Here is a 14695-nt window from a genome sequence, read left to right as displayed (position 1 = left end):
CTGGTGAAAAAGTGAAATTAACAATGAAAAGCCTTGATCGACTCAGTCTTCTTATATCACAATTACAGTTTGACAAACACAATTAGATGAACCAATGAAGTGTAATTTGTACCAAACTTCTTTGCAGGAAGAAATGATCAGAAAAATTAAGTATTGTAAAAGTTAATGTAAAACAAAGCATCACAAATAATTTAGTGGAATAACAACACTCAAGTAAAGTACAAGTTCCTCAAAACTGCATTGAAGTTACTGTCCAGCTCTGAATACTGAAACCCAAATCAGCTGCACCAGGTACTACAAACGACCATTAAGTTGAATTAACGTTGAATTAAACTTCAATAGTTTGAAGTCATCATTAGGAGCCTCGCGGAGTTTAGATGTATTTTTGGGTGTGTTTTGTGAAGTAGGACAGATGCAGTGCCTCGAGGTTCCAAGTAGCCCCGCCCACTGTCCACTGGGCGTTGCCATGTTTCTTTCTTGGCGCACTGGAGCAGAGTGACGCGGGACAGACAGACTGACACCGCCCGGGACAGGTGCGCCACATACATCACAATACATTCACAGATTACTACGGAAATCGAAAAAACGCGGTATAATCGGTGAATATTGTCGGAGTGTGTCTGTGAGTCCTGAAGGATGCTCCGCCGTGTTGACGCTAACTGTTAGCTAAAGTTAGCTAAAGTTAGCTAACACTAATTAACAGCGCACCGGACTGAGGCGAAGAGACAAAAAGTTCAAACTTACATTTATAATCTGTTTCCGTGTTTTTTCTATACGACACCGTGAACTCCGGATGGATTCCCTGAAGGCTGAGCGAGTTTGACAAGGTTTCCTGGAGGATGCAGTCTCTGTTTCATAAAAAGTTTTACCCCAACCTGGTGGTGACACGTGCTGTGAACGGCGGTGAGTGCTCCTATTACATCCATGTTTGATTACATCCTTGGTACCTGTCTCAGGCAGGAAGGTCAGGGAGACGTCTGATGGGGACAATATAGCTTAAATCCCACGTAAGTAAAATATACAAAGCTTAAAATGTGCCTGCATCACTGTGTTGCAGATCGTATCTACCACTGTTTATGTGCAATAGATGCATCAGATGTATTATAAGCATTTTTCAAAATTTTGTTTTGGTATCATCAGACATTCCCCCAAAAATCTATTGTATCATATTGTTGTGTTTAATTTATTGTTCAACCCTGATTGTAAAATCTTGTGAAAACCCCTGACTGTGCAACACCAATACTGTCCCCACTGTTTTTGTGTTGACATGACATGAATTAAACTGACACCAGGTCAACACAGCAGTGATTTTTTTCTCAGGAAGCTCTTATTTAACTTTGGAAAACCTGGAAATCAGTGTTTCCAAAAGCAAACCAATGCGATTTTTCCCATTTTTAGATTCATTTTTAATTAAAAGTTTGGGAGAATGTATTTTTAACAAGAAAACAGGGCAGCAAAGAGCTGCTCGTAAAGCAGTTTTGTTGATGTAACTACTTTGGAAGTATCTTAAGGGTAGCGGTACAGTACATGTTGAAAACATTATCAAGGAATTGAAACATATTTTTTTGAATAGTAAACATTCAAGCCAAAAGATAATCTTGTGTGATTGTTTTTCGATAATTCCTTAAATTCGTTATGCATTTGCCTCCAGATACGTGCAAATGTGTTTTTATTTATAGGACTCAACGTGAATTCCACATTCAAATATTAATCTATATTTAAAGTTATTTTGAAATGATTAAAAAATATATTTATATTAAAATGTTAAATCCAAAATATATTCTAAAATGGCTCTGTCAGTGTTATTACATTTGTTCAGCTGAATGTTCCTGCCGGTTCATCACATAAAAAACGACCTATTGTGTTTTTGTTGTTTTTTGACTTTACTGGTTTGTTTGTGTAGATCCATAAAGAGCAACTGTAACGAGAGCTGGTCTCCGTTTGAGTATATTTATCATTATTTTGAAAACATAAATATCAATGTATCATAAATAAATATAATACATCCCGTCTTACGTGTATGTTAAGCTTCACGTTGGAAATGTATTCATTTTTTTCCATTGTTTTACTTTTTAACAATAACATTTTAATTTCCCGCACCATTTCCATGACCCCGGAAGTTAAAGGTATAAGAACTACTTCCTTCCTTCATCGTGACGCATTGGGCGCTAACAGCTAACAGCTAACAGTTAAAGAAACTGCCATCAGGGCGCCGTCTTATTTGTCCTCTATTCCGCAGTCTCAGCCTCTGTGTTGTATGAAATAGAGAACACGGTTTTATTGGTGGGGCTTTTGGCGAACAATATTCGAGAATCATGGCGGATGGCGGACATTACTACAACGGTAAGAAACCATTTTCACTACCGCATGATTCTTACACGTTCGGCACCTTGTACCATTGTTTTCAGAACATGGGGATTTAACCAGGAGGAGAGAGGTCAGGAGCGCTGATATCGTGATCGAAGGAGGAAAACCAGACTATTACGACGCTTCCCGAGGATCTAATCATGGCAATTTACCGACATAAGCATTTATGAACTACTTTATTATTTCAACTGTTTTTTTCCTTGTTATGAAAGTACCAGACTATGGATTATAGTCTAAACACAGACTACATTGTCTGCAGTTATTTCAGCGGTTAAAAGGAGTGGGTCTGTCCTGTACCATGTTTATTCCCTTGAGTATAGTATTCTGTTCCTACAAGTAGAATTTAAGATTTATTTGATACATTTCAACACATAACTTAGAGAAAATATAAGGTCATTACCTTATATTTTCTCTGTTATGTGTTGAAATAAATATATAACTTTGTTTGTACTTCTCTGATGTATGTGTTGATATAATTGCATAACTGTGTCTGATCTTTCTGTTTTGTTTTTGATCTTTAAGTATGTTAAGTAACGCTTGAATTCTGTTCCTTTTCTCAGAGCACGATGATAGAACCACACCACAATTTCGTAACCGCAAAGGCCGAGGCTCTCACAAGGGACGGTCGTATGACAGATCTCGCCGAGACCGCCCGCGGGGAGGCCATCAAGGTGGCTTTGGAGGTCCAGGACCACGGCCTAGGCTTGATGACATTGATGGAGATGTAACCATGGGTGAAGGCTCTCAGGACAACGGCTCCCAACACAGATTGTAAGTTTGCCCGTTGGGCTACGTCCCAGTTTTGTGGTTGAACTTTTTCATCAAAAATTAAACAGCATTTTTGTGTGATTGTAGGGGAGAAAGAATCACAACGGTACAAAAAAGATAACTCTCAGGACTTTTTATTTTTTTATTCTTTCAGGAAATTTAGAAACCCCAAATGAAATTGCTTCAGTGAATTCTGGGTTGTTTGAAAAAATCTCCACACAGCAAGAGCAGGCAGACACTGGCTGAAGGAGAGTTGTTTAAATATATGTCCTTGTTTTGTCCTCTTTAGCAACCCATATGGGAAACCTGGTCGAAAAGGAGAAGGACGATTTGACCGAGACAGGCGACAAGGGAGAGGAGGAGGTGGTAGAGGTGGAGGTGGTGGCTTCAGAGGAGGAGACCGAGGTGGAGGAAGCGGCAATGGAGGAGGAAGAAACCAGTCAGGCTGGTCTAAAGTAACAGTGAGTATTATTAATATACAAATGCCAAAAGACAGATTACCTTGTCATGTTTTGAAGAACATCATATTTTCCTTGTCTCTTTGACAGATACCACACGGACGAAAATATGACAAGAAATGGTTAATGACCGCTCTTCAGAACATCTGTTCAATTCCCTTCACAGCTGTACAGGTGAGGTTAACTCGTTTCTGCTCTATGTACATGTTAAGTATTGGCTTTTGCATAGTTCTTATTTTTGTACAAATTAAAAGATCTGCTATCAGCAAATGTTTTTATTTATATGTGAGCTTAATTTCAGCATGGATTCAGCATTTTAGTACATAAAGGGAGCTGTGAGTCCCTGTAAGAGAAATGATTTCACTTTGACAACCCACTAAGCTGCAGATGTTGTGGACGGGGTTGTTTCTCGCACAATGTCTTTGTGTAGATGGATCTTGATTGTTTCTCTCTCTCCCGAATCATCCAGTTCCATGTCGACCACGACAGAGCCCATTTCTACGTGGATGATCCCTCTGTTTCTATCGCTTTACGCAAATGTTCTCACAAGATCACAGACACAGATGGCTATAAGGTATGTTGGAGTAATAATGGAAATCTTTTTGTTTCATTAAAAAATATCCATTGTCCTTAATGATTGATTATGTCATGCATCATCAGATGCTGGCAACATCTTACACTGTTACATGCAGCTTGTAGATTATTGGTACATTGAATTGGTATCTTGGTCATCCCTATTTCTTTTCTTTTGTATATTTGTATTTATCTTACATCACATTTCATCTTAAACTCAATGTCTACAGTGTATCTTTATTTACTAACCTCTCTCACCTGATGTTTGTTCTCTGAAGGTTGAGGTACATGTAAACCCCCACTCTCCACCAAACTTCCTCCTCGCTGACCTGAAACCTGAACACTTGGAGCACCTGAAGGTGAGCCAGAGGAAATCATGCCCTGCCTGAGAGATCTGAACATGTGAATGGGGCTGTTGCCGTCGTTGTCCACAGTACCTCCGTGCCGACGCTTTGAAACAGCAAACGGGGGAATCAATAAAATGCATTACTTACACCACATCCAGTTAGCCAACTCTGTTTCTCATATCAAGAACGGCATAAGCCCAGGTGTAAAATTGTCCTCATCACTGGCCGGCTGCTGAATCTGTAAATCAGGTCCTCTTTTTTTTTTTTTTTTTTTTTTTTTTTTTTTTCTTTTTTTTTTTTTTTTTTTTCTTTTTTCTTTCTTGTTGGGGTGTGTTTTGTAAAGAAATTACAGGATTTGCCACAGTTCCCCTTGAAGTCTCCATATCTTTGCCGGTCAGCTCGCAGCAGGAATAACTCTGACGGTGGATGTACCTGAGACATTTACTCAGTCGAGGGTCGACCAATCACATTAGATCAACTAACGTTAATAATACCTATTCGCTGTAAATAAAAGTGGGTGTGTCCGGGGCGCAAAGAGCTGCGTCCCCTGGAAAATTTGCGACAACCAATTAAAGAGCAGCCTCAGGTCCCGTGGTTGCCAAAAGTTTAAGGATCCACATTTACTTCCATTTGGCCGGTGCCCTTAAATTTGTAATTTTTTTCTGTGCGGATCTGACTTCTCATGTCTGCTGTTATGTTATCTTTCACAGCAATGTATGGCAAAACGTTTTGATGGCTCCCAGCAAGCACTTGACTTGAATAACATCCGAACAGACCCAGGTAATTAGACTCATCTCTTTCTTGGGCATCTAGCCTTTCTGTGATCTAGGTAGACGGTGGTGTTTTTGTACATTTGGGATTCAATAGGGGGTAAAGACAGTCTGTGCTTGATTTGATTACTTCTCTGGGACTTAAAATGATGGTGATTTTTTTTCTAATTCCAGTTTTTTATTTTAGGTATTTTAATTGTGGATTGTTTTTTTGTATGTAACAGACCTGGTGTCCAACAAAGTTGAAGTCACCTTGAATCGGAAGACGCACATGGAAGCTGTCATTACTATTATTGAAGAAAACATTCCAGAGGTAAGATTAATACATATCTCTTATTCTTTTCTGGAAAATAAGTGACATGATTTTTCACTGTTAATGCTAAGTAATTGGTCAAACTGAATGTATGTGCATCTTATCTGACTGTTGCCAGCTGACTTGCTTGAACCTGAGCAACAACCGTATCCACAAACTGGATGAACTCTCTGAATTGGTTTCCAAGGTGCCTAATCTGAAGACTCTCAACCTTTCCCACAACGAGGTAAGACGGGCTGCTCTGTTAATCTCGACTAATAACCGCACACATTTAAAATCCTCCTCACACCATGTTGTTCTGTTTCTGTGGGGTTTAGCTCAAGTCTGATCGGGAGCTGGACAAGGTGAAAGGCCTGAAGCTGGTGGAGCTGTGGCTGAACAGGAACCCTCTCTGTCTGTACTTCAAGGACCAGGCCTCATACATCAGGTCAGTCAGCGAGTTTGGGGGATGAGGGGTAAAGTCGCTATGGAAGGGACACAGTGGTGTGACTGCCTGTGTGCAACTAGGGGTGTCCACGCATCTTTGCTCTGTAGCAAGAGTAACCAGTATTGTGCTGCAAATAGGGCTGGGCGATTATGGAAAAAAATCACAACACGATAATTTTCTTATATCCATCGATTTTAATCGCAATATAAATCAATATTGATATAATATAAATCAAATCAGCGCCACTGCAGTGAGGCGCATTACTCTGCGCAGGTCAGTGTCGCGACATGACAGATCTATTACTACTGAGGCCAGTTTGTTTGACACTGGGAGCGATTTTGGAGTTTACACACACAGGCCCCAGGGCCCCACCCCCACTCAATCACACATCGACACACAGTCTCAGGACCTGATCAGTACAAGTTTACTTGGTGTTGTTTGATCTGCTCCAGAGTTTGAGGCTGAATTTAAACATCCTGAAAAATGAGTCGTCAATATCTTGTGCGCGCTCAATACAACAACACGAGACGTGACGCTCACAGTCAGGACTCAGTGACTGGAGGATCCGGATTCATGATTCATTCACTAACAATTAATATCTAAATACATGATCGTAAGTTTGTCATCTAAATGATAACCATCCCAATATGAAAACAGAACAAATGATTGGTAAAGTAGTTCATTTTCATCTGTATGAACTGAACTTTGAACTTTTTTAAATGTGAACTGGCACAGATCAACAAGTGACTCTGCTGCTATGATGTTTTCTAATCCCTCACACATAGAACTGCTGCTTATAAACACTTATGTTTATAAGCTTATTCACACTTCTTATAAGAATCTTTATATCATGTTCCTGTATAAACGGGGCGTCGCTTCTTCTGCGACAATGAAGTTAAAACGCCACTTTAAGTCATAATCTGCGGGAAGAACTTATCTTCTGTCCGCAAGAGTGTGTGTGCGTGTGTGTCCGCTCTAATCTGTCCATCCTAACACACAAACTGATAATCACATGGGATATTCACCATCTAGTCCTATATTCTGAAATGGTTATAAATCGATGATGTCAGATCATGACTCCGGATCGTTCCAGTCACTTTAACCCTGATGTCCTGACTGCGTGTCACGTTATGTCGTGTTGTTGAGCAGGTTTAAACATGCGTCTCAAACCCTCGAGCAGATCAAGCAGCAAGATGCCTGTGTGATAACGAAACTGTTTCCTCAACAGTCAAGGATGACTTCAAGGAGCCAGCTGACATTCACTGTTTACTCCCCTATATTTGTGTTTTTGTTGTGTAGAATAGAAAGCCTTTATTGTCTAGTGATACAACGAAATGTCTAGTGCCACTCCATGAGGTGCATAGGAGCGTACTCAAATGTATAAAAAAGATAAAACACATATCATACACATTGCACCAAAGTAGGTGTATAAAGTGGGTAGATTGCATATGATTATTGCACAGTCCACAATATTGCACAAGAATGGGAGAATAGAAATGATTAAATGAACCTGCAATTACTTCAAACAGTAATTTGTTTATATACATTTCTTCCTACTTAATAATTAATCCTTCCTTCTTTCAACATTCTTTAACAAAGATTTCTATAACTACAAGTTCCTGAGGATCATCAAACCGAGATGCACTTCAACATTGTTTTCCTTTCAGCTTGCTTAAACTCTCCACACTTCCTGCAGTTATTCACCTTTGATGAGGGACATCCTATCATGCTTTGGTCTCTTTTATGGTGCTCAGTGATTCTGTACCCAGCACTCCTCTGTTGATATCCTGGTTAGTTTTCCATTAACTGCGATAAAATTTGCCACCACTCAACTGCTATCAAAAACCCTTGATATGACACATTAAAGGAGACCGTCAGCATGACAGTCCTCCTACATGATCTCCTGCTTTTAAAGTATGAATCCAACACAATCTCTTGAGCATTATTGTCTCACAGCGTAGTTGTGTTTATTGAAGAGAGGGCAATCCACAGGGGTCTTGGCAAATGTTTGGATGAAACAAGAAAAACCACAGCCAATGATTTCCATCCTTGCCCACTGGGACCCCTAAATCAGGCGAGTATGGAAGGCTGGATAGCCCATGACGGGTAAGATCCCTCCTCAAAATCCTGGGACAACCTAAGGCAGGCACAGTCACGATTACTCAGCCTCAGTCCCCAGGAGCTCTGGCTCACTAAGAATGTGACGGGAAGAAATTGAGAAGACCGGACTCCACAGGAGAAGCCGTTGGGCTGAAGCAAAGAGGATACGTGTCATTATTAATGACCAATGATGAGCCAAAGAGAAAAGGCAGTTTGTCTCTTCCACTAACTTGGTTCTATCTTGCCTGAAACATGCCGCCTCTTTTCAGTGAAGGAAGTGAAAAGTTTGACAAATACCCTTTACTAACTTCGGAGGGAAATGATTTCTGAACTCCCAAGTTCACTTTTGCCCCCGAAATAAGTCAACATAAGTGAAAATACTCTCTTCCAGTTTCTGATGGCTGTGACAAGTACATTAAGCTCAAATATTCAGCAGAGAGATCATACATGTTTAATAATATCCCACTCTGTAACCAGAGGGTTGGGGTCTAAATTAAGAAGGAATATACTCCGTCTACTATTGGTGCATCAAGACCCATCTGTTCAGAAGAGATGGTGACTGAGACAGTGATTACTGTTCTGCTTATGCAGTAGAGGAAGACTATAGGATGAGTGGTAGGACTGCTGGGTCCAGCTCACTTTGAGGCCACCTATCCTTTTTGTTGACCTCTGTTCTCAGGTTACCTTTCTTTGCTGATAATCATGGGCACACACACTGGAAAAATCACTCACATGATGATTAGCGTGCATTTTACTTTATATATTCTTTTTACCCAGACCTTGTTAGGTTTTGTCATGATGTAGATTCATCTGCTCCCCCACATCTGGGCCAGAGTTTGGGGGGAGTTGACACAAGACTCCTGGCCACCTCTCTCCCATATTTTACTATTAAACATGGACGTGTTTGCTGGTTTCCAGTGCAGTCGTGGGTCTCTGCATGTTTGTATGCGTGTGCTCCTAGAAAAGTGTGCTTATGTTGCTTCCCCATGTCATATCTGTGTAGAGATCCATATTGGGTGAGTACTTGCTGGTAAGTACAATTTGGGGTGGGAGAAGAGCCAAAGAGTACAGCATGAAACTGAAGGGAGGATGACAGTGTGTACAAGACACCATTTGCTGTTGATTCAAGAATAAGTCCTTTGAGACACTGGATGTGTTTACACAATTTTCGTGTATCTGTACATGACTGTATTCTCCTAAATTTTCTTGCAAACCCGACCACTTAAAATGACAACAACTGAGGCGCATAAAAAAAACATTAAGGGGGTCTGTGAGTGTGACTGTCTGTGGCATCATAGTTTTGGACAACAAACACATTAGAACTGTGTGGGTATGTGGTGTTTTGTGATAACTTTCCTGCTCTTGATTTTTGTTCCTGTACCAGTGCTGTGCGGCAGAGGTTTCCCCGGCTTCTCAAACTGGTGAGTCCACGCGTTTATCTCGCCTCATCATTTATCATTAGCCTCTGTTCTTTCAATACATATGAAATTGGTTGCAATTGAACCACACTGAGAGTAAGGACGTAATAAGAAACTCTGGGTTTTCTGGCACCCTGTTATTAATACAACAACATACATCTAATAGCTTTTGTGTCATTTTATAGTTTGACTGCACTTCTTTCCATCTCTATGAGCTTATTGTAAATTTTTATTTATATCGGTTACACTGCAGTATTGTGCAGTTTGCAATTTAGACAGTTTTACAAATTTAAGCTGTTCATGAGTTGTATCAGCGTCTCAAGTCTGTGACATCTACAAAGAATTGCTAATATCTCTTGTGTATTTTTTCTTTTCTTTTTAGGATGGTAACGATATCCCCCCACCCATTGGATTTGATGTGGAAACACCCACCACTATCCCACCGTGCAAGGTTACTTGTTTTATCTCATGTGATTTGATATTTATCAATATTGAAACATTCTATTCTTGTCTTTTGGTACATGTGTAAGTTTAAGATGCACTGTCCTCCATGTGAAAAGTCTCAAGATTATTTTGTTGTTAATGACCTGACAACATTTTCTTCTCTATTTGATAATCCAGGGCAGCTGTTTTGGATCTGATGAAATCAAGGCTCTCATCCTTCAATTTTTACAACAGTGAGTGTCTATATAAATATAAAGTCTGTTAATTACTGGCTGTTTTCCAGGGCTAATGCTCTGGTTATGTGACCCCAAGTAGGGGCTTGTTAATTAGTACTGCTTTAAAATTGAATTTCTATAAAAAGGTTTTTAAGCAAGTTAGAATCTCAGGAACCCAAGAAAAGTGTTGCATGTGATTGTGTTGCAGGTACTACAGTATATACGACTCTGGGGACAGACAGTCGCTTCTTGATGCTTATCATGATGGAGCATCGTTATCCATGACAACACCTTACTCCACCCAGAACCCCTCCAGGTAAGAACATGCTCAAAGACACTTCTACATATGTGCAACATTGGTCGAAGGAATGTGATGCACTAATTAATTTAAGATTTTTGTGGAGCTCCAGCCATCATGGGCTGCTGTTATCTCTGAGCCCACTCCTCCCTATCTGACGCTACATCCACACCTGTACGTTTTAGTTTAAAAGACATCCATTTCACAACAATTTTGACTGGCATCCACACAATATTTAGTACCTACAGTGGAGACTTTTGGAAAAGCTTCCGGCCCTTTTTTGGTTTGAAAACTCAGTGGTTGTGTTTTAGTAAGGATATTGATATTGATATTGATATTGAGACTTAAAAGACGAAAAAGATGATGCAGTCACCCACATTCACGTCCTGATTTGGTCTTAATAGTAACAACTGGACTAACAGAGGTGAGTCCAGGCAAAGAAAAAAAACTAGGGACTTACTTTTTACTTTTGCTGTTTTGTTCATAGCATTTTCTGCAACCTAACAACCTTATGCAAATAGACAGTGTGCTACAGAGCTAGACTGCTGATCTGGACGGTGATGGTTTTAGTTTTAAATCCCTGTTTTAAAATAAAAACATCAGTGTGGATGTAGTCTGAGCTGTATTCTCATTGATTCTGTCGCTCTCCTGGTATTTAGGAGCAGTCTGGGAGAATATCACAAAGACACTCGAAACCTGAAAAGGATCAAAGATACAAGTGAGTTTACCTTTCACAATCTTTTACTGATGGGTGAGTGGCAGTCCTGCCATTGTTCTGCTATAAACAAAAAGAACAAATAAGCAGTACAGGATTCAGTGAATTACTGTCATCACAATAACCTGCATAAGAATAATATCAATGAAACATTCTTATATAGGTTAAACACATAGGTGGGTTTTGTGGTTGGTTCTACATGGACTGTAGCCTAGTAACTACATAGCAACCATCATGGCATCTGAATAGTTGACATTGAATATTTTTGTGAATTTTTCCCTCTCTGGATCTCTCCTACTTTAGCAATGAGATTTCGACTACTGAAGCACACGCGACTGAACGTGGTTGCTTTCATCAACGAGTTGCCCAAAACTCAGCACGACATTGCCTCCTTTACCGTCGACGTAAACACCTACACAGTGAGTTCATGTTCCTTAGTTTGGGCTGCACCTTTCTTTGGCCACTTTGTCTCACTGTGAATCATTTCCATTAACTCCTTAAAAATGTTTGTTTATAGAACACTCTGCTGTCATTCACTGTGAGTGGTGTCTTCAAAGAAGGTGAGTTGTTTGCTCATAAATATTTGAAATGTGGTTCCCACCCACTGTAAAGGTTAAACAATGCTTATTTGTATTCATAATTTATGTCTCGTCTGTTTTACAGTTGCTGTTGACGGTAAATCCCGAGACTCCACCATGGCCTTCTCTCGAGTTTTCATCACAGTCCCAGCAGGGGGTTCTGGGTAAGTTTAGTGAGCTCCCAGTGGTTCCTTTCATCTTCCTGTTGTCTATCTTGTTTTCCCTGTGGAAAGTGCCTGTTTCCAAGTACAAACATAGTAACAGTTGTGGGTCACCAAGACCTGTCTTCTGCACATTAAACGTCATGAATGATAATTAAAAAAAGACAATCTCACTTACAAACCGGTTGAGATTTGTTTGATTTTTCCACATTTGGTCCTAAATTCTATTTCTAGCCTTCTCAAAAAGTAATACGTTTTTTTATTTAACCACAAGTATCTAAATATCTCGAAGCCTTTTATTAGTAAATAAAGACGACCACAAACACTTTTCCGTGTAGTAAGTCCACCACCTCCTGAAACACCTGAAGCGTTCAAACTTAATTCTCCGTCTGTTTTTTGTATCGTAGTTTGTGCATCGTGAACGACCAGCTTTTTATCCGAATGGCCACAACAGAGGAGATCCGCCGCGCTTTTGTAGCTCCCGCCCCAACTCCATCCTCGAGCCCCGTCCCCACCCTCACCGCACCGCAGCAGGAGATGCTCACAGCCTTCTCACAGAAGTCTGGCATGAACCTTGAATGGTCCCAAAAGTAAGGCTTTTTTCCCCACGTTGTGTTTGTAGACATGACATAATTTATTTTGATAACTCAAAATATCTGAACACTTGTTCTGTGTCACAGGTGTCTGCAAGACAACGAGTGGGATTTCAACAGAGCGGCACAAATCTTCACTCAGTTAAAGGTAATATGTTTTGCAGTCATTCATTTAATTTCCATATGTGATCATTATAGCAATGCTCTAAAATGCTTTTCTCTCTTTCCAGGCGGATGGCCATATTCCTGAAGTTGCATTCAACAAATGAAGAGTTAAATCTGCAGTTCTTATTTATGCCTTTTGTTTAATCTTTTTCTGTAGACTTTTTTTTGTTTTGTTTAAAAAAAAAAAAAGGGTCGAGTTTACTTTCCTTTGATTATTGCTTTATTTTAGCAGCCAAATGTCAACAGTTTGACCAAACAACTGATGTTAAGATTCAATCTTGAGCTATTATAGTAACCTTAGTGTTTGGTTTGTATAGAAATTCACTTCATGTTTTCATAGGAATAAAGACAGATGGCTGGACTTTGTTCATCTTAATTTTGTTGTATTGTGTTCAACAATAAAAATATTTTGTCACAACTGATACATTTCACTTTGACCATAATACTGTATGAAAATAATATTGAGTACCAAAGTTAAACCCTTAAACTTGGAAATACTCAAGAAAACATGAAAAAAATCTTAAATTAAAGGGCCAGTTGCTGCTTTTTTCAGGAGCTTCAAGCACTTCTCTCAGTCTCCATAAATACAGCATGTTAAAATAGGTACATGTCTTGGTGACAGCTGAGCTGGCTCATGAGAAAATGCAAATATGTGGACAACTATGGCTCCAACAACTTAAATATTACGCTAACAAACTGAGCGACAAATAGTATTGTTGGGAATTAAAATACTATGGGTATTGGGATGTAAAAAATGCTGCTGATATATAGGTTTTGTTCATTTGTAGTGGAGATGATAGGGTCTTGAGTCTTAAACTTGTGCAAGCTGCTAAACATGGCACTATTCATCTTTCTCAGATTACTATATATATACTTTCAACAATGTATTTAAGTTTTTGCAAATTATTAGTTGACTTTCCTTGATATCAAAGATCACTTGGAGTCTGAAGATAAATTTAAATAAAAGAACGTGAGTGAGGTAGTCCTCAAAATTATTCCCATATGCAAGTTGTTATCAAACTAAATTTCTAAAACATTTTCTTGATCTGAGATAAGTACGTGATGTGGATCATCGATTTCTCTTTAAATAACTAATTCCAAATCCACCTTCAATGTTTCTCGAACTCTAAATTCAAAATGTGTTAACACAGTTTAAGTTCTTGTCAGTAGCTTATTTGTTTTCAATGAAGACATTATCCTGTAATGACTTACTTTTTATTCATATTTAATTATTAGAAAAGGTGGTTATCAATCATTGCTATTTGAAAGAACAAAGACTGGCATTATGTTTTACGGTATCCAACACACACTATACGGACAAAGGTATTGGGACACCGAGCGAAGCTTTTATGACATCCCATTCTAAATCCGTAGGCATTTATATGCACTGGTCCCCCTTTTGCAACTAAAACAGCTTCCTCTCTTCTGGGAAGGCATTCTAAAAGATTTTGGTGTGAGTCTATGGGAATTTTTGCCCATTCATCCAGAAGAGCATTTGTGAGGACAGACACTGACGTTGGACGAGACGACCTGGCTCGCAATCTCCGTTGTAGTTCATCCCAAAGGTGTTTGGTGGGGCTAAGATCAGGGCTCTGTGGGGCCAAGTAAAGTTCTTCCACACCAAACCCACCCAAACGTGCTTTTATGGACCTTGCTTTGTGCAATGGGGCAATAGAGTCACGCTGGAACAGGGGCCTTCCCCCAACTGTAGGAAGCATAGAATTGTCCAAAATGTCTTGGTAAGCTGAAGCATTAAGTTTTCCCTTCAGTGGAACTAAGGGGCCTAGGCCAACCAATGGCAATGGGACTGAATGAAACACCTGAATTCAGTGATGAAGAGGTGTGTCCCGATACTTTTGTCCATATATTGGATCTATAGTATTAGTATTATTTTCCAACACAGTACTTGAAAGAGTATTAGATTAAACGGTAAAATATTCACTCGTATAAACAGTTCCCCAACAATGTGTGAATTTTTGGAGAGT

At 39.5% G+C, this 14695-nt stretch overlaps 1 protein-coding gene across 3 annotated transcripts; it reads left to right on the top strand.

The window, feature by feature from the left end:
- Positions 1-522: 522 nt before the first annotated feature.
- zgc:153681 (uncharacterized protein LOC751719 homolog) lies at positions 523-13132 on the top strand. 3 transcript variants are annotated; one of them, XM_034598635.1, is made up of 23 exons: positions 523-590; positions 809-903; positions 2409-2498; positions 2928-3138; positions 3425-3596; positions 3684-3767; positions 4063-4167; positions 4445-4525; positions 5224-5293; positions 5508-5596; positions 5715-5822; positions 5914-6023; positions 9508-9544; positions 9924-9992; positions 10163-10218; positions 10409-10516; positions 11158-11216; positions 11517-11632; positions 11731-11773; positions 11877-11955; positions 12360-12542; positions 12633-12693; positions 12776-13132. In XM_034598635.1, the coding sequence occupies exons 2-23, from the start codon at positions 840-842 to the stop codon at positions 12812-12814; spliced, it is 2034 nt and encodes a 677-aa protein (XP_034454526.1). In that variant the 5' UTR covers positions 523-590; positions 809-839; the 3' UTR covers positions 12815-13132. The 3 variants fall into 3 exon arrangements, with proteins under 3 accessions (XP_034454526.1, XP_034454527.1, XP_034454528.1); XM_034598636.1 differs by lacking the exon at positions 2409-2498 and having other exon boundaries at positions 537-903; XM_034598637.1 differs by lacking the exons at positions 523-590; positions 809-903; positions 2409-2498 and adding an exon at positions 2122-2343.
- The last annotated feature ends 1563 nt before the right edge of the window (positions 13133-14695 follow it).

The sequence above is a fragment of the Hippoglossus hippoglossus genome, chromosome 10 (assembly GCF_009819705.1).
Source record: "Hippoglossus hippoglossus isolate fHipHip1 chromosome 10, fHipHip1.pri, whole genome shotgun sequence".
Taxonomy (NCBI): Eukaryota; Metazoa; Chordata; class Actinopteri; order Pleuronectiformes; family Pleuronectidae; genus Hippoglossus; species Hippoglossus hippoglossus.
The sequence above is the reverse complement of the archived record's forward strand: the minus strand, read 5'-3'. Positions and strand labels throughout refer to the sequence as shown.